Source organism: Accipiter gentilis, chromosome 21 (genome assembly GCF_929443795.1).
Source record: "Accipiter gentilis chromosome 21, bAccGen1.1, whole genome shotgun sequence".
NCBI lineage: Eukaryota > Metazoa > Chordata > Aves > Accipitriformes > Accipitridae > Astur > Astur gentilis.
In genome coordinates this window covers 15,826,078-15,845,643 of record NC_064900.1, presented here as the reverse complement: position 1 = coordinate 15,845,643, position 19,566 = coordinate 15,826,078, and the positions used below count along the sequence as shown (strand labels likewise).

The 19,566-nt window shown below is 38.5% G+C and overlaps 1 protein-coding gene across 13 annotated transcripts in view; it reads left to right on the top strand.

Moving 5' to 3' along the window:
• The window catches only part of POU2F1 (POU class 2 homeobox 1), a 146,262-nt gene that overhangs the window by 81,361 nt on the left and 45,335 nt on the right, over nt 1–19,566 (top strand). For 10 of the 13 annotated variants that reach the window (XR_007508994.1, XR_007508997.1, XR_007508996.1 and 7 more), the window contains 4 exons: nt 4,845–4,971; nt 11,960–12,054; nt 14,386–14,559; nt 18,286–18,427. Coding sequence is in view for 2 of the 13 variants with exons in the window: in XM_049824331.1 (XP_049680288.1) it covers nt 4,845–4,971; nt 11,960–12,054; nt 14,386–14,559; nt 18,286–18,427 (538 nt within the window). In the remaining 11 variants the exon portion in view is untranslated. The remainder of the gene's footprint in view (nt 1–4,844; nt 4,972–11,959; nt 12,055–14,385; nt 14,560–18,285; nt 18,428–19,566) is intronic. The other 3 variants (XR_007509000.1, XR_007508999.1, XR_007508993.1) reach the window with 1 other exon arrangement.

The following is a 19,566-nucleotide window of genomic DNA, read 5'->3' as shown; positions in this document are numbered from 1 at the left end:
AAAGAATGGAAATGTTGCAATTATCTGTGAAGTCCATTGGTGAAGCGTGCTATTCCTTTATCGTGCTAGTCCACTAGCTGAATAACAGCCTGGTTGTGCTATCAGTTTTGTATTAGCTGAAGTGGCAAACTTCTGTGGCGTTTGTCTAAAAGTTCTGACCTCTCTGGCTGTCCTTAGAGAGGCCAGAGTGATGCCAGCCCACATTTAAAAGGCCAGTACTGACATTGCCCACAGACCCATCACACTGGGCCTCTTGGTGTACTGTGATGAGTCATGTGACCATATATTAATACTTCTTTTAGCAAAGGATCCCACTTCACTGTCATGATCTGGAGATGACTCAAGGATGTAGCATTCAAGGAAACTCCTAACTCCCAAGACCTTCTCTTAATTTTAAGCCTTTGTCTGTAGCAAATAATACAGACAGGTTTCAAGAAAATGTCCTTGATAGTTAGCTTCTAATACCTCTCTGTGCATCTGTAACAGAGTTCCCATCTGATACTATGAGCGTCTTTTAACCTAAATGGAAGTGATCCACAGGTGTGTGTCTCTTGTCTTCCAGGTGTGCAGTTTAAGGTAGCTGAAGTGCAGAGCATTAAAATTTCATATTAATAAAATCCGTACCTTGAATTTTCTGGCTTTACATTTTTCAAATATTCCACTAAACTAGTAGATACTTTTGAAGGCATTGTCGTGCATGTGTGAGGTGTTGCTAATCCTGCTCTTCCACTTCAGTGGGAAGCTATGAAAACGCGTGAAGCATTTACAATTACTAATTTAGTACTGGGTTTTTCTCCAGAACTTACAAAATCTTCAGAGAAGTGTTTGAGAAGAGTTGAAAAGATCAGGCATGTGTCGTCAAATAGGAGCTTCTGAAGTGAGCATTGTCTGGTTTGTGCCCGTGAATGAGCTAAAGGCTCTATGAAAAATAGCATGTGATCATGTAGTTGCCACCATATAATGTATATAATGTGCACGGGGGGGGGGGGGGGGGGGGGGGGAAGTTTCACTTGTTTTCTGGCATTCCTAATTAAATGTTTGACTTTATAATTAATTTCTTTTAGGATAGATTATTTTGATATATAAATGTAGCTTGGTTGAATCTTGTTAGCTGCTTCTTATGATGAAAGTGCAGGGCATAATTTGTGCAGGTGTTGGATACAATTTGAGATACTTAGTGGAAAACTTCTGTCTAGGTTTGTAGGTGGGTAACACCACGCTTTTTGGTCCATCTTGACAACGATTTATAAACAGTGCTCAGCTTTGTTTGCGTTGCTATTGTAAACATGTAGCTGATTACACAAATAGCTGAATGTTTGTTTTAATTGATGATTTTTGAATAATTGATTAACTGGCAGGTCTCTGCAGCAGGGGGATTACCATATTTATTTTAATTAACTAATTGCACAAGCATGACTTCTTTAACGTGCACTGCAGTTAATGTAAAGTATCTGTGCAGCAGTTTGGTAAGATGTTAGTGCTGCTGCTGGGCTGATGCTAAATTATCACTAAACAGTTGCACCAAGTTTTGGAGTTCCTTGTAAAATATACTTGTTTTCAGGATCCATGATCAATGTTTATATGATGTAAACCTCAAAATGACAGAGATGCTTAAGTTTGTACTGAAGTTGTAACTAGAGGTAATGGCATTGAATTTAGAACTTTGGATTTTTATTATTTATTTTTTTTAACTGAAAAACTTCCTCACGTCAAGACATAGCATTTGGCAGATTATTCTGCCAAGGTAGGAGTTGGATTGTTTTGATCTTTCTAAATTGTTAGGCATCACCAGAAGACATGCATTTTCTCAAAAGTCTTTCCATCTCTTTCTATGTGCTTGTGCTAGTACACAGATTTTACCATTGAGGAAAAAAAAGATCAGTATAGGAAAACAGTGTTGAGGTTGTTTGCATGGTTGCTCTTGGGAGATTTATTGTAATGCTACAATTAACTAAATAATAAAACTTTCCCAAGGTAGAAATAAAGTTGGATTTCAAATGAATTTGAAGGGCTGGTAGGGCTATTTAAGAGTGATTAGCCTTGGAGGTATCGTTTCCATTCTGCATTACAGAATTATATTTCTGTATTTAAACAAGACTCAGCCAAGATACTATTTACCAAGGCAGATGCGCAGAATAAGATCGCTTATACCAGTTATCCCTGAGGCCTCAATTTAAAAACAGTTTTCTCATATTAAAGTGTAAGAGCCTGATGATAAGAGCTGTCATGTCTTAGCTGGGTACCCTGTGTTATGAATACTATAGTCTTAAACAAAAAGCTCTCCTCCTTTGATCTTACAAATATATTGCCACTGTTTCTTTGTATTTTTTCTTGTACGTAACTTCATCTCCTGTAGTGGTACTTCACATAATTTGAGATCTAATTGGTCATCTGGGGGTGGGGTGGGTGTGTCATTCATTTGCTTTTGGTGGGAGAGGTCCTCAACCTATCTGTTTTTCTGTCCATACTTTTTCCTTCAAAAATTTATTCCCAACTCTTCATTTTGTGTTTCTACTTTTATCTACCTCTGTTTTCATCCTTCAGCCTCTCTTCATTTCTTTTTCTTCTATCCAGCATTCACAGCCTTAGTCAGCTTGCCCTACTCTTTCTATTTCTGTTTCTTCCTCTGCATCTAGTCCTCACATCCAATTCAGTACAAGCCCCTCTGTGCTGGCGGGTCTGCTGAATCTGCAAACGTTACCAGTAGAGCATTGAAAATCAATGAATAAGTGAGTGGAGGTTCATGTCATGTTGGGCTGAAGAAGTAAGATTTTTTAGTAGCAGTTCTGACCAATGTAACTTTATGATATGAAGTTAGAAGAAACACGCAGTTCCCAGGAAAAACTGGAGCAGTTTTATCTCTCTTTTTTTAGGAAGGAAATTGGCCTTGATTTCATAGGAATGGTTGCAGCACTTCGCAAATTTTCTGAAAGCAAACAATACTGTCAACTTTAAAACCACTCTGTTGCACTGGGGGGCACTTTTCAAAATTTTACCATTTTGTTTAAGAAATGGAAGTTCCCGTTTCTTAAACAGCATTGCTTGGCCAATCCATCTGGTATCTGCCTGCCATATTATTATACTGCATACTTTTCACGTAACTTGACCAAGTTGCCTAAGTGATTGATGGCCAGTGTCTATGTAATGCAGGTTAAGTAGTCGTTTTCTCATAATGCGTGTCTATGGTCTAATAAATCAGTGGACTCCCCGTTTTTTTTCCTCCCTAGTCTTCCTTTCCACCAACTCTCCCCACCCCTCTTCCTGTAGGAGGAGATTGTTGCAACTTTTATGTCTTAGTTTAACAGTTTTAAAGTAACTTAAGGTCATAGACAGATAACTGTATTCTGCAAATGGTTGTGTCATGTAAATAAGAAGTCATTCTTGTCAGTCTGGCTTGACTTGCCATCACCATCTGCATTGCTGGCAGTTAATGGCCTTTCACATATGCTGGCTGAGCAGCTTGTGCGAGTGCTCATAACCTGCATCAGTCAAAATGCATGGGGGCTACCTTACTGGCTTTAAGAAGCAGGTCTTTGTTAGTCTGGCTCACTTTAACTCGAGTATATTACGAAGTATGTTAAATCGAGCAGCTCCATTCAAGCAGCCAGATTGAGCACTGTTTAGGAGTGAACTGGCATTGTAACTATCTTCCGACACAGTTGGACCCAGAAGAGGGTATCTATCTTCAAACAGGTACCCTGGTATCTGAGTAACTTATCTGAAATAGAGTTTGGGGAGTTTTTTTGTTTGATTGGTTCGGTTTGTTTAATGGGAGGTGGTAAGTGTGGGAAATATTTCAGGCTTTTATCCACCTGCTTGGCAGGTATTTTGAAACAGCTTCTTTTCAGAAAGATGAAAAGATTCTCTACACATGTGTATGGGTAGTTTTCATAGATTACCTCTGTTATGTTGTCTGGCTTCACATTGTGCTTCAATTTTCAAATTTCAGTTACTCTTGTTGTTGTCCTGTTTGGAGAAGATAAAAAGAAAAAGGCGAGTTTGGGGGGAATATTTTTAAGCAGTTCTCTCTGTTTTCATTCTCCAGCTAAACAGCAAGTTGAAGCATTTTTCTTGATGATTCAGTTTCTCAGAGATTAGCATTTATGTTGAGACTAGTCATTTAATTATAGGAAATTAATAGTTCTGAATGTTTTAAATACATAAAAGTAGGGGTTTACAATAGTGCAGTGTTTTGGGTTATTCCTTTTAACCTTTAATTATAGCCATGTCTGTTAAGCTTATTGTAATTTGTTTCAGAACTGATCAAATATATTTACTATTTGAGTTAGCTACTTCCCAAAATTTGACCTGAACAGCCGGAGTGCAAACTATGAATCTGTAATTGTTTTGCTTTCCTGTTGCTGATTAGAATGGTGATTGCAGATTGTTGTTGTTATAAACAAAAATAGCTCCCAGCTAATATGCTTGATTTGTCAACAATGAATTTTGTAGCAGAGTTGCATCCTCAAAAAATAGGTCTGAGAAATCCAGGTGCTGATAAGTCTAAAGTATTCGAAAACTGCATTTGGTGGGGGAGGGAGATTATTTTTTTTTTTTTTACAGCAGAGCAGTGCTGGAAATATTTTCTGGGTTATTTGGTAAACAATTTTTATTTGGTTTTATGAAGGACAGTGAAATTCTAAAGGATATTCAGTAGCAGGACTGCTGTGTTTGACATCCACTTCTATCTCTAAATGTTAGACTGTAACTGGTTGATAGGAAATCTATTTACATTGGGAGTCATAGCTGACTTAAATGTCTAACACACAGCTCTTTCTTTTCCTTTTTCTTTTTTTTTTCTTTCCTTTTTTTTTTTTTCCCCCCCCTTCCCCTGTTTCCTTAAGGATTTGCAGCACTTGCAGCAGCTTCAGCAGCAGAATCTCAACCTGCAACAGTTTGTGTTGGTGCATCCAACAACCAACTTGCAGCCAGCACAGTTCATCATCTCACAAACACCGCAGGGGCAGCAGGGTAAGTGCTCCTTCCCAGAAAAGAAAGTCACACATAGCTTTTAGGAGAGGAGAGGGTGAAACCGAGGTGGTTCCATACACCTTGACTAACTGTTGATGTTCCCTAGGAGAAATAACAGTATTGCAATTAGGAGACTCTAACAGGTTTTCCCTTTCTGGATGTTAGACCTCAGCCTTGTCAAAGTTTGTATAGCTCACTTGTCAAGGAGGATCAATCCGGAGATCATGTCATGAGAACATTTGTTAGCAACAAGGCCTCTTGGGAAATACTGCAGCATCTGAATTTCTGGGTCAGGCTCTCAAGAAGGAAGCCTACTGGGAAGAGAACTTGGAGAAGACAGCTCTCCAGAACTCAAAGGTAGAATCCTAGGAGGTGGAGTCCTGGAGGGTGTGTGGGCTGTAGGTCAATGCTAAAAGGGCTACAAAATTCTAAAACTGGAAAAAGATTACAAAATTGAGTCCTTGTGGGAGACTAGAGAAGTCCTTAAGCCTAAAGAGGGTACAGTGAATTTTGTCATAAACTGAAATAATAATTACACCTTGGGAAAAGAGCTAGAATGCTTGATTTTGTATAACAACTCTTGGAAATAATATTTTGGCAATATACTGGATATGGCTTACATGCTAAAGGCAAACCAAGGCAGTGGTAGGTGGTAGTGTGCCAGACCAGCTAAGATGTTGTACAGGAACGTTGTACAGGAACTTTGCTCTAAGGACTAATGTATTCAAGTTGCAATACATCACAGTACTGATTGCACCCCATTTGTTGATGCCCACAGAAAACTGCATTTAGCCATGGCCTCTAATGCTGCTATACTCCAATGGTCTTTTTCCCCCCTTTCTCTTCTACATGAACTCTACTCAGTTGTTCAGGTCTCGTAATCCAAAGATTCTTGCTCAGAAGGCAAATCCTGTTATGCTTGAATAGTCCTCCAGAGCCTGGCTGTCCTATAAAGCAGCTCTGTGCACCTCGTTTTCTTCTGTTCCTTTCAATTTTTTCATGCATCATTCCTTCTTATATACTACGACTTGGATAGAACTAGCTTTCCATTATGCTGAAGCTCTCTCACTGTCTGAATGCTCTCACATTTGAATAAAGGGTTAGTCAAAATTAACTTTCTTTTAATAGGACTTGATTTAGGAGAGCTTTTATACCAGCACTGGTATAAAGAAGTGGCTAGCCAGAAGATGGCTAAAAGACTTTTCTCATGGAGGCATTTAGTGATGTACTACTTTCTTAAAATGAAGCAGAACTTTTCAGCTTAACATATTCTTCTAGAAGAAATCAAGCTTCACCAAAATTTAGTTCAAGGGTTCTTTAAAACAGGCTTTTTAAAAATAATTTTTTTTAAGGAAATAGCAAGCACAAAAGCATTGTTTTGAAAAACTCACTAGTATTAATGTCTGCCTACATTTTTCAGCTAACTTCTGCTGGTTTTCTAAAATACCTCTGAAGATGCTTGTCGTGGTTTAACCCCAGCCAGCAACTAAGCACCACGCAGCCGCTCACTCGCTCCCCCCACCCACCCGGTGGGATGGGGGAGAAAATCGGGAAAAGAAGTAAAACTCATGGGTTGAGATAAGAACGGTTTAATAGAACAAAAAAGAAACTAATAATGATAACACTAATAAAATGACAACAGTAGTAATAAAAGGATTGGAATGTACAAATGATGCGTAGGGCAATTGCTCACCACCCACCGGCCGACACTCAGCTAGTCCCTGAGCGGCGATACCCCGCCCCCACTTCCCAGTTCCTATACTAGATGGGACGTCCCATGGTATGGAATACACCGTTGGCCAGTTGGGGTCAGCTGCCCTGGCTGTGTCCTGTGACAACTTCTTGTGCCCCTCCAGCTTTCTGGCTGGCTGGGCATGAGAAGCTGAAAAATCCTTGACTTTAGTCTAAACACTACTGAGCAACAACTGAAAACACCAGTGTGTTGTCAACATTCTTCCCATACCCAACTCAAAAACATAGCACTGTACCAGCTACTAGGAAGACAATTAACTCTTTCCCAGCTGAAACCAGGACAATGCTTCACAAAAAAGAAAACTAACAGAAGCAAGTTATATTCATCTCTCAAAATGAATTGTTTGCATTATAGAAAGGAAGAACAGCTTTTTGTTTGTTTAAAATCTTCTGAAGTAGAATAACTACCAGAAGAGGTTTTCACAGTACTTTTTCCAGGGGCTGTCTCTGAAAATTATTTCTTCACTGCAATTTAAGACCTACATATTGCTGTCATCAGTGACGTGGCGTGTGTAGAAACACCATGTTTTACTGGTAATGTGCAGCCTGGACAACTGAATAGCTCAAAAATGTAGGAAGATTTATATTCTATGTTCTGACCATAGGCCATTAGTGTGTGACAACCGTCCAAACTGAAATGCTTGAATGGATCTAATTTTCTTCATGAGCACTCAGTGATAAAGCAACATCTACGTCATAATGCCCCTTATCTCACTTTTGATATGGCTTTTTGCAGTATTTCATGGTTATTGTTAGAAGATCTCAAACAGTATGTTATTATTTATGAGAAAGATTGAGAAAGTGTGTATTTTTATTTTGCTGTTTGCTGTTGTAGCTGACTTTTCCATGTTATTCTTGTCCTATTGCTCCATTAGTCAACTTTGTAAAATAATAAATATTCTCAAGAAACTAGCATAGAGCTTTCTTTAAAACCAGTGGCACTCAGATTTTCAGTGGAACAGATTTGTGGGAATGCATAGGTTGGTACTTTCTCTCCTGTGTTGGATCCCAATATAATTCCAACTATGAGTCCCTATTTTGGAAGATCTGGATTTGATAAAATGAGGTACACCAAAGTGCCCAGAAGTTTCTTTCCATCAACAGTGATCAACAAAGTTGATCAAAAGGCAGTGTATGTAATATGTGGTATGACACCCACCCTTCTTCCTTTTCAGTTGTTTCCACTTAATCAGATTATGGCATTGTAATGGCTTTGTCTTGCAAGCTAACATCCAGGATATGTTTGTGAGAACATGAACAGCTTTGGCAGAGGAAAAGCAGTCAAGAAGTTCTTAGATGAAAAAATTCACTCATTTGGGAGATCAATTAGGGATGAATTATCTATTATGCTTCTGGGCCAACTTTTTAAAAATTATGCTGAAAAAATCTGCACTTGAATGCTTGTTTTATCTTTTGTTTAATTTTAGACAATAAGAACTGAACTCAAGATCAGTCCTTGGGGACTGTTGGTTGGCAAGAAGAGTTTTTTTGCTTGGGCCATCATTCATGCTACTTGTAGACATTACAGGAAAAGTCCTGGATGATGGTAGCTGCATTTACTTTAACTATTAAAAAAAAAATTAATACCTCTAAAGCATCATACTTTTGCATAAATCCTTATCTACCTCTGTGCGTTCTTTTGGAGTGTCATGTAGGTAATTTGTATGCTATATTTAATGCAATAATACCACTGGGCTCTTAGAACCCAAAGCAGAGGTTTAGAAATAATACCTCTGTAAAGTTAAGTATACAAGTACAATATTAGTTTTTATAGATTCAAAAAAATCATATAGGTTGGAAGGGACCTCTAGAGGTCATATAGTCTTGCTCAAAGCAGGTCCAGCTACAGCAGAGTGCTCAGCGCCTTGGCCAGTTGAGTTTGAACATCTGCAAGGATGGAAATTCTGCAACCTCTTCAAGTACCTGCCCCAATATTTGACCATGGTAAAAAAAAAATTAAAAAGTGGTTTCCTTATATCTAGTTAGAGTTTTCCATGTTCCAGCTTAATGTCTGTTGCATCTCATTGCTGTGCACCCTCAAGAAGAGTTCATTTCTGTCTTTGCAGTAGGATCTCACCTTAGTCTTCTCATAAGACTGAACAAACTAGCTCACTTATCCATTCCTCATATGGGTGTTCCAGCCTGTTAGCCACTCTGGTGGGCCTTGAATGTACAAAATCCAGGATGTCATTGTGTCTTGCACTGGGAAACCGAAGGCTGAACACAGTCCTCCAGATGTGGTCTCACAAGTGCCAAATGGAGGGGAAGAATCACAGCCCTTGATCTGCTGGCTGCACTCTTGCAAATACAGCCCAGGATGTGGTCAACTGTCTTTATTGTAAGGGCACTCTGCTGGCTCAGGTTCATCTTCTTTTCCTCTAGAAGCCCCAGGTCTTTTTTCTGCAAAACTGCTTTCTAGCCAGCCAGTGCCCACCCTGTGTTGCTGCACAGGGTTATTCCAGCCCCCATGCAGGACGTTGCATTTTCGTGCATTGATCTTCATAAGGTTCCAGTTGTCCAGCCTGTCTAGACCCTGCCTTCTGGCCTATTGACCACCCTACCCATGTTTGGTATTGTCCACAAACTTGCTGAGAATGTATTTTGTCCCATCATCCTTATTGGTAATAAAGATGTTAAACAGTATTGATGCCAGTATGAGTCCCTAAGGAAAACAGTGGAGTTTGAAACACCAATAGCTCAGCAGTTGCCTAAAAGGTGCAGTTTTGGACTTAGACTGTATTTAAAAGGCTGTGCCATGTGTCCTGTAAGTTAAGTTACTGAAGTTATCTTGGACTGAAGTGGGGAACAATAGTTTTTCCTCAGGAAAAAAACCAAAGGTGAAGCTTAGACTAGTACAAGTCATATCTGAAAAGAGCAAAACTGCAGCTGCCCACCCATGGAAGCCAACAAGAGTCCAAAGCATGTGCGTGGCAACTGTCTGAAAAGACTGTAAGTCAGTGGAAAAGGTGCATACTTTGCCAAAACAGTTCAGCTGCTTTCCCCATCCCCCGATCTTCCCCCTACCTCAGTGAGCTGCAGGTTGAACTACCTTGGTTTTTTTCCAGTTTCTGCCTGAGATGCCTTGTATTAGTATTTCTTAAATAGGATAAAATGATGTAAAAACTGAGTAGATTAAACATGTTCAGAATATTTTATATTGTCCTTCAGTGAGAATTACTTCAGAACATACAAGTGAGAATAAAATGAGGAAGAGTGTAGTTGTCTTGTGCTCTTCAGCAGAAGTGTTACTGTCAGAAAAACATCCTCTGGGATTTCTTTGAGGACAGAAAAAAATCACAAAAGGACAGTCCTAATTACTCTGATTACGGTCATAAGATGAGTCAGTAACTTATGATCGATGGTGTTACCAGTGGACTACAGGTCAAATGTGGTCACTGTCAGCTGCCTATTTTTGGTTTCATTGTTGGTCAGCCACCGTGTAATGTCGGTGTGATGGCTTGCCTCTTTCTATTTCAAGTTGTCAGTTAAAAGTCACTGTCACTAAATGAAGGTCAAAACCTCTTCACTTAGAGGTGACTGTTCACTAATTAATATTTAGAGTTGGGCAGCTGAAATCATCTTTCAAGCGAACAAATATTTGCATTGTAAAAAGCACTGTGTAACTGTAGTAGGTGGCTGTCTTGGAAGTTCCTTAAGCTGAGCCATTCCCTCACTGTGTCTTTTCAAAAACACAGCTGGAACATGTTGATTATGTGGTGCAAAGCAAATTTACATAGTTGTCTATGCTGTGCTATTATGTTGCATAAGCAGCTGGCTTTATTCTGTAGGTCTTGAGCATTTTGATAGCAACACATCGTGTTTAAAATACATATTCAACACTGTTTAAAAAAAAAAAAGTAACAGTAATATCACTGTCAGAAGACAGTTCTTCTGTAGTTGTGTATCACTCATTGAGGATACGTTTTCTTCTTCCTACCCGTGGTAGTCCTTCTTTTCATGTCTTCTTTGGCCTTAACCTCACATAAAACATCCAGTTTCTCACTCTGTATTTATCAAGTCCTAAATTCCTGTGTCCCCTACCTGTATTCTGCTAAGAGGAAGCTGGTCATGAGTGGTATGCTCTGATTGATCGGCCTGCTGATGAGCCAGAACAGACCGTGTTGAACTCAAATTACAGAATTTAAGTGGTACTTGCTTGGTGTTCTGCCCTCTGAGTGGCCAGAGTGTCCATCTGTTGTTGTCATGCCATTGTTCCCTCCTCGTTTCAGGTTTTTAGAATAACAGTAATATTTTTCAGAATAAAATTGAGGGAGTTGACTAACTGTAGATATATTTTTGTCAAGATTCTTACCCCTTAAAAATAGATAAATTTTAATATTAGAAATTAAAAAAAAACACCACCCAGATAACTTCTAGTTAAAATATATAGATGCAAGCATGTATCTCAATTTCCTGAGAGATTTAATAAACCATACAAATAGTAGACTAAGAGAATTTATTTTTAGAATGACAGCATATTGTGTATATGGGTTGCATCAGTCCCAAATGTTCTTTAATGTTGTCACCTTTTCATAATAGCAGGGGTTTTCATATATTCGGTGTAATGTTTATTCTATTTGTGCAATTTAAGCAATGTTCAGTATCTTACCTAAGCTTTAAGTTCTGGTTAATTTTCCAAAAGATTCTTTCTCTATTTCAGCCAGGAGGAGGTTAACTGGGCTTGTTTTGTCTTCTGGTGTGGTCTGCCTGAGTTTGCCAGAGAAAGTTGCCTTCTTTTGTTAGGCAGCTGGCATGGGGTGATACGGAGAGGGAGAAGGGTGATCAAGGAGCCAGATTTGTGGTTTTGATTAGTATTCAGTTGTTAGATTTGATCTGATTAGTGTTCAGTTGTTTATTTTTATATGGCGCTCTAATTCTTAGGCAGCTGTTGGTTACAGGAGGAGGTTTACCCAAAATCTGCAAGCTGAAAGGGGCAATAAATGATTCCTGCACACAGAACTGGGATAACCTAGATCACTGCAAACTCCTTCTGCAGAGGAGACTAGTACAGACTTCTCTCTTTTAGCCTTCTGTTACCACATAATACTTAAGGAAAATGCAAGGGGATTTTAGACTGAAAAGTCCAAAGTCTGAAGATATCTATGCAGGGATGAAATGAAGGCTTGCGTATAAAATTTTTTGTAACTTTCATTATTTGGCAAGAGCCTTGTTTCACCTCATTTCATGTTTTAGTCTTTTTAAATGACAAACCAAACCCGCCCTTTTCTCTCTCCAGGTCTCCTGCAAGCGCAGAATCTCTTAACGCAACTACCTCAGCAAAGCCAAGCCAACCTCCTGCAGTCTCAGCCAAGCATCACCCTTGCCTCGCAGGTCAGGCTTATTTCTACAGTTCATGAGTTGCTTTGAGGGGATTTAAACTATTGCAAGGGAGCGGACCCTTTGTATTAGTTACTAGAGTAGATATTGTAGCTATAATAGCGAGTTTGTCTTTCTGGATAAAATCAGTGTGCAGCTGAAGTATCAGTAACTTCAGTTTTGCAGTTTCCACCCTAATGTGCCTCTTTTAATGCATTTAACACTGTAAATTTTTATTTTTAGCTGAAAATTTCCGTGATTGGTATCTTGAGTTAACGGCACTAGAGCATTATTTGATTTCTTGTAAGGCTTTCTTGGACAATCTAAAAATTTGTGAAATTCAGAGGAGCAAGGTGTGGGCTACCTAAAAAGCTCAAAAAGAGGATTACTGACAAGTACCTTTTTTTCTAAAGATTGCAGTGTTAATCTATCTTTATTGTAGCCTAGTTGTTTTGCTATTATTGCTAAGTCATTGCCAGTCTTATTAGTTACCTTCTGTGAAAGTGAAGAGGTTGTTAGAAATGCATTAAATATTCTGTTAGTATATGTTAAAATATTAAAGCTCTACGATTAAGCTTTCAGACTGCAAGAAAAACAATTTTAAGGTTGCACGTGCCTGCAAATTCAGTTTTGCTTCACTCTGGATTCTACTGTGCAGTTTAGTTACATGACTGCATGCTGTTTCTCAAATACTGTGTAATATCATACGGTATCTTCCTGCCAACTTGGTTACATATAAGAATTTTTTAGTCTGTAATAAGATGCCTGAGTCTATCAGAGTCTTAGAAAACTGCATCTTCTATTATACCACCTATATTTTTCATGCACCGTGTGGAAAATGGAATTTGTCTCACGTCTGTAGTTCATACCTCAGTTAGCTGCACGATTCCCTACTGAAGATTATACTTGGATTAAAAAAAGTATCAAAACTACAAAGAGAAAATAAATTATATAAGGGGGGTAAAGTCAGTAAAGACATATTGCAGTAATTACCCACTATGTTTAATGTAAATTAAAAAATATTAAAAACCTTTATAGTGTGGCACATATATCTGCAATCCTAGAAAGATCATATATGATCACATTATTTCTCAGGTAATGGAATTATAGATCCTGACCTCCCTCTACCATCTGCTATGCACTGCAAAATACTGCACTAAACCAGGAGAAAAACAACATAAGGAGCTACATAAAGAATCAGCTGTATGTAGGCCATTTCTTTTAGAACAGCCATTTCTGGACCTTTGCATAGACTTTGCATAGTACTGTAGCATTGCATAGATTTGAGGCTGTTCTTATTTGGCCTGAAGGAGTCTGTAGCTTCAGAACTGGGCATAGGACATAAAAGCATGAAGTCACCTTTACTTAAGAACCTCAGCTCAACTGAACAGAATTTAACTAGAGTAAATGATTTGTCTCTGCATCTCAGTTCGTCTATGGCATGTAAGAAGGTAGAGTTACGTACTCCTAACATGTTTCCAATGTTCCTGTTGCACGTAAAGCCTGAACTGTGCAATACCTGATCTTCATATATTTTGGTCACCTGTGAATATTTTCCATGATGCTCAGTTTTTTTCAGATTCTTATTATTGCTGCATAGCAAAACACTCTAGTATGCCAATGTTCAGGAATAGTGAACCTCATGTGGACTTCCTGGAAAATTAGCCTTTTCTATAGAGGAAAAATGTAACCTAAAAGGAATTATTTTCTGCAGGTTGCCTTTGCTTAATTTCTTGTATCACCAGTACATTCATTCTTAGTGTTTTAAGTATCAACAGAAGGGTTAGAGGTAGATCTAGTTTCTTCTCACTGAAGGAGTTGAGTCAGTCACAAGAGATGGCGTTAGAGGAAACTTGCCATGTTTGCTGTACCTGTATGTGCTCACTGTTCCTAGATTAAATAGAAGACTTGAATCTTTTGGGCTGATGACAATCTGCTGCCTCACACAAGCAGTAAATTCAATTTTAAAATGATTAAAAGGGGATGAATGCCAAGCTGTCTATAAATGATAGAACTATATCAAGTAAGAGTGTTCAGCCTTTCTTTGAGCAGCTTCTGTAGCAAGTGAAAGTTGTTGGTTATCTGCTGCATTGAACATCTCTTACTTTTCTTTAATTGGTTCTGACAGAGCCTTTAAAAGGCTGTCATACTAATACAGTTTTCTGGATTGTGATTGCTCATTCTTGAGAGGAATGTAAATAAATTGGAGGAACTTTCAGACTGCTGGAAATGTCAAATTCATTGATCTTTCTCACAGAAACCTTGCATACCTTTTTTGAATTTAATTTTTGCTGATTATTCTTTTAAGTCTGATTTTCATCTTTTCCTTGCACTCTATCTTAATAGCCAGCAACCCCAACACGCACAATAGCAGCGACCCCCATTCAGCCACTTCCACAGAGCCAGTCAACACCAAAGCGAATCGACACTCCCAGCTTGGAGGAGCCCAGTGACCTTGAGGAGCTTGAGCAGTTTGCCAAGACTTTCAAACAAAGACGGATCAAACTTGGATTCACTCAGGTGAGACTGTGTACCTTAGTGGCTGCCGGTGTGGATTCTAAGGTCTCATCTTTCAAGTCTGGAGGGAGACTACAATTCTACCTTTTCCTGGGAGAACCTTCTTAAATAGGGTTATGCTCTGGCCTTTATGTAGGGGATTTCTAAGAAGTAACAGAAAAAGCCATACATACATCTTGCTTCCCTGTTGGTTTTAAAGCATAGCCATTTTCCCAGCAGGTACGTGCATTTACGAGCTCCAGATGTCATTGCATGTGCACTATTCATTCTATAGGATGTAAAATGAATGGGACAAAGCACTTTAAAGCTGCCTTCAGAAGTACACAGTTCCAAAAATCATACAGCACAATTAACTGCTCTCTGTGTTTAAAAAGTATATCAGAACTGTGGAGTTGCTTTGGTTGTTAAAGGGTTTTTATCTCTCAAGTGTATTTTCCCATTAAACATCAATGATTTCTGTATTTAATGCTTTTGCTAAGGTTCCTAAACAAAACCTGAAAGGACTGTCTGTCACCTTTGAAGTTCTCTCCTTACAGAGGTGAACTGGAGTTGTGGTTTGTTTTGGTTTGCTTAAAAGCTCAGAAATACCCATAGAGCAGAAGAAAAGTAATCTTGAACATAGTGAAATTAAAAATACAAAGTGCATTTATGTGTTCCGTTATTCTGTTGAAGGGAAATGCTGCTTGGATTTTTTTTCCCCACAAAATTAAAATATCTGTCCAGGTAAACAGTTAATTTTGGCAGGAGTTTGTGGTAAGCATATGCATGTTTTCATTAGAAGAAATACCATGCAAAAATCAAAGTAGGTATTTAAAAGTCTGAGCTCAGAGCAGTCAGTCCAACATATGTGATTTGTTCCGCCCCCCTGGGCCCCGCCCCCCCCCCCCCCCCCCCCCCCCCCCCGCCCAGAATAAGTAAATCTACTCTAGCTGAAAGTATGTGCTGAAGTCAGATTTATTTTTCTGGCAAAGCCCTAAATGTTTGAAAAATCAGGGTTCATAATGAAAGTTCCTGGCAGCATCTTAATTATAACTCAAGAACAGAATGTTCTTAGTAAAATGAAGTGCATTTTGCTGGCATGTGTACCTCCTTCCCTCCCTTCTTTCCACTAGAGGGAAGCACAGAAATACAAGTTATGGACACACACAAAAGCTAGAATAGAGCAGAACAGAATAAAATACAATAGCTTCCCTATAGCCTGACTGTGGAGATTCATGCAGATCTCTAGTTATGTTTAATCTGCCCTGCTGTGAGATAATTATAAAGGTTCAACTAGACTTTTTAAGTTATGGGTTAACCTTTCTTTATTGATGCTGTTGTGAATTTCCATGGTGAGGAAAAATGAACACAACTGCTTAGGCTTACATTTCAGTATTTGCCTTTGAGCTTAAAACGGGAATCTTTAGAAGGTGATAAAATTGCATTTTATCATTCCTATCCTACTCTGAGTTTGTATGTGTATAATTAGGCAGTTCTAATAACTTCTACCTAATTGCATAATTGGATGATAATTAGAGACCCTTATTACTTTGGTTTCCTATAGTTGGATAAATAGACTGCCTTTCAGAGGATAAAAGAAATTTATTTCCAATGGTACTGTAAGCTTTTTCAGACTCACGCCACCCCTGCCTTTCAAAAATAATTGTAAAATTCAGTTTGCATTGCAAACTAATCACTACATTCTGTCTTGTGAACAATATAACGGGTTTTGAATTTCTGCAGTTCTGTCTCTTCTCCCACCCTGAAAAATGGGTGATGGATTTACATCCTTTTGTTTAATTGTTTTCCTTAAAAATATCTCCCATGTTTGACATACAGAGACACAATGAGCATACTGCATCTTAGCATTATTGCAGGTATGTGACTAATTGGTCGGTACAAATTCAAGCTATGTGAGCAAACATTTTAGACAATGTTATTTTTATTCTGTAAAAGGTATTACCTCTGCTAGTCCCTCTGAGTTTCTTAATAGATCAGTACACACAACAAGGATGTGCCTTATAAACAGTTTCAGTCTGGTACCGGAGCTTCATTTGACCTACAGAGCAGATCAGATGCGTATAGCCTTTATCCTCTGTTACATCCATCCTTTCAGTGGCCCATCCTGATAAATAAAATCCTCATCCCAATATGTAAATTCCTTTACCTACAGCTGAAATGCTGCCACCTTTTGGCATTGAAAACTATCGACAAAGAAATGGTTAACTATTCATTTTAAATCAGATGGCAAATGTAAGTAAGAACAACATAAATACCAGAATTAAATTTAGTTGGGGGGCTGGAGCAAATTTCATAACTCTTTCCTGCCAAGACATAAATCAACTTATCTCTAAAATTGTTTACATAGCCAGGTTTTCTTCTTCATAAACCCGGTAGAACATCCATGTTACTTCTCTTGGAATGATTTATGAGTTTTAAAATGCATGGAATCCTGGCATATGGTAGAGGTATAAATGTGAGTTACCACATGTTTCCTCTGATTGAAGGGCATACAAACCAATTGTTCTGGTCCTCTTCTAGGAAGGAAATTGTTTTCTTTACACAACCTGCACAATTTACTAAGCTTACCAAAGGTGGTTTTCTCCCTCGCTTGTACATGGCCACGCTGCATGCTATTAGTATACTTGTATCAAACTGTGGTTGTGAATCTGACCTAAAAGGAAAGAAAGCAAGCTTTATGCACAATCCAACTAACCCACTTGCAATTAAACTCCACTAACTATGCTCAAGCTTTTCAGCCTCTTCTTCTAGAATTTTCATATTTTTTTGTGTTAAAAAATAAAACTCTAAATTAAACCACTTTAGACCAAATAGCATACTTAAAAAATAATTACATTTTTTCAAAGGGCAGGACCGTCCAGCTTTAAAACAAAACAAGAAAACATTATGGTGTTTTTAACAACCACAATCAAGAATGGATTGATTTTTGTAATTATTATTCTTTTTAGACAAGACTTTCCAAGTGTAAACTATATAGATGCATATATATATATATATGTATATATATTAGGGTAAGCAGAATGTCTGATAGCTGGCTAAAACTGAGTTTTGAAAAGCAATAACAGATGTAAAGAGATGATCATCTGTCTGTAAATCTCATGGGTAGCTTTTTGGCAGATGGGTTATGGTAGTGAAGACTATGGTTAATCATTATTTGAAATGGTTCAACTTCTTGTCCGCTTTGAAATGTGTATCTGTGGGGAGAAGTTTGGTTTGAACCTCAGAAGATATTAAAAGTTCAGATAAGAATATTTTTGCATCTATTTAAATGTGGTATATGTTTGCAAACATCTTTTCAAGAGTGTTTTCTACTAATCTGAGAACATTAATTCACTGCATTTCTGTTTATTTGAACTTTTCTTCTTTGGTGTGAAATATGCAGATACTTAAATCTGCTCCTAAAGAGAACTTGGCCTTTACTTATTTTAAAGAACTAAGAAAAAAAATTACAAGTTAATATTCAGTGGAATGTTCTGCTCGGTGATAATGCTAAGAAGACAAAGTATCAGGGATTTCCTGGAAAGTGTTACATGGTTAAACTGACTGAGGTTGGACATTTCTTTATGATTATTTGCTTTAGCATGAATCTTGGTAGTGCTGGGCAAGTTTCTGTGAAACTGAAATCCCATGCAGCAGTGGAATCACTGAGGGAACACAAGAATGTGACAGGATTCCTTGCTTTGGAAGTGCCTATGTTGGTGAATCCCTTTTTTCTTTTTCTTTGTCCAGGGTGATGTTGGGCTCGCTATGGGCAAACTCTATGGAAATGACTTCAGCCAAACTACCATCTCTCGCTTTGAAGCCTTGAACCTCAGCTTTAAGAACATGTGCAAGTTAAAGCCACTTCTGGAAAAGTGGCTCAATGATGCAGGTGAATGAGTCTGCGTATTTCTTCACCAGCCTATCAAAATCAGTAGCATTCTGAAAAACTCTGATAAACTGCTTCATTTGTGCCCTTATGGTTTCATGAAGCCACCAAGCTTTGTAACTGTCCATGGGACAAATAAGGGTGTAGGAAAAGGGTCCATACTTCCCTTTTCAAGTGCCTATATGCATCTGAAATCATTCCAATATGAACTTGCAGAATTGTGTTCTGCAGCCAGCTGAATAATTGCATGGGATGAGGTATAATATGTGTCATGGTTTTCCTCCTTCATGTATGTTAGTGCATATAACTTCTAATCCTCTTCTAGCTTTCTTTTTTAGATGTGTAGTAGAGAGAGAGGGTTGCATGTGTTTTTGTTTCAGTGGGCAGAGCTTATTGCATTCATCTCCTCCCACACCCCCTATGTGCATTCTTTTCATCTCTCTCCAAGGGTCCATGTAAACACTCTCTCCCCATAGGAAGAATTCTTTGTGAGTTAGGTTTTGCTTTTTCCTTCCAGATTATTTTTTCCTGGGATATAAGTCACTCATGATACCAATGTTGGTAGTGTTCTTTTTTGGGGGGGTTTTGTTGGTGTTTTTTTCCCCACCAGCAAAAGGAGCTTGGATGATGGTGCTAGGTGTTAGGATAGTGTTTAAGAGTGCCGTCAGCCAGTTTTTTCTTCCAAGTATACAACCATACACAGTATAAAACTGATGGATCTGCTAAACAGATGGCAGGGATGGTATGTGCCTTCCTATTTTTACCAAAATGAAGAGACCTTTATGCTGTCATTCTGTTGTGCTGACAGCAGTTATCTTTAGGTAATCTAGGTCTGTGATAGAAAACATAAAGATCTTCACACTCAGTGCTCTAGTCCACAGGCCATTGGTCCCCAAACCTTCCAGCAGCAGTGGATGAGTCTAGCGCTGCAAGGAATGTCATGGTTTGCTTTTCCTGCTAGCCTGAAGAAATACTTGGATCTGTGAAGTCAAGTTAAGGACTGTAAACAGTGTCAGGGTCCTTCACAGCCTGGAAGTTGGGAACCGTTTTCTTTGGCTCTGATTCAGTTTCATGAAAATTTTTGGAAGAAAGATTTAGATGGCTTTAAAGGCTACTTTTAGGTAAAACCAGGCAGCAGAAGC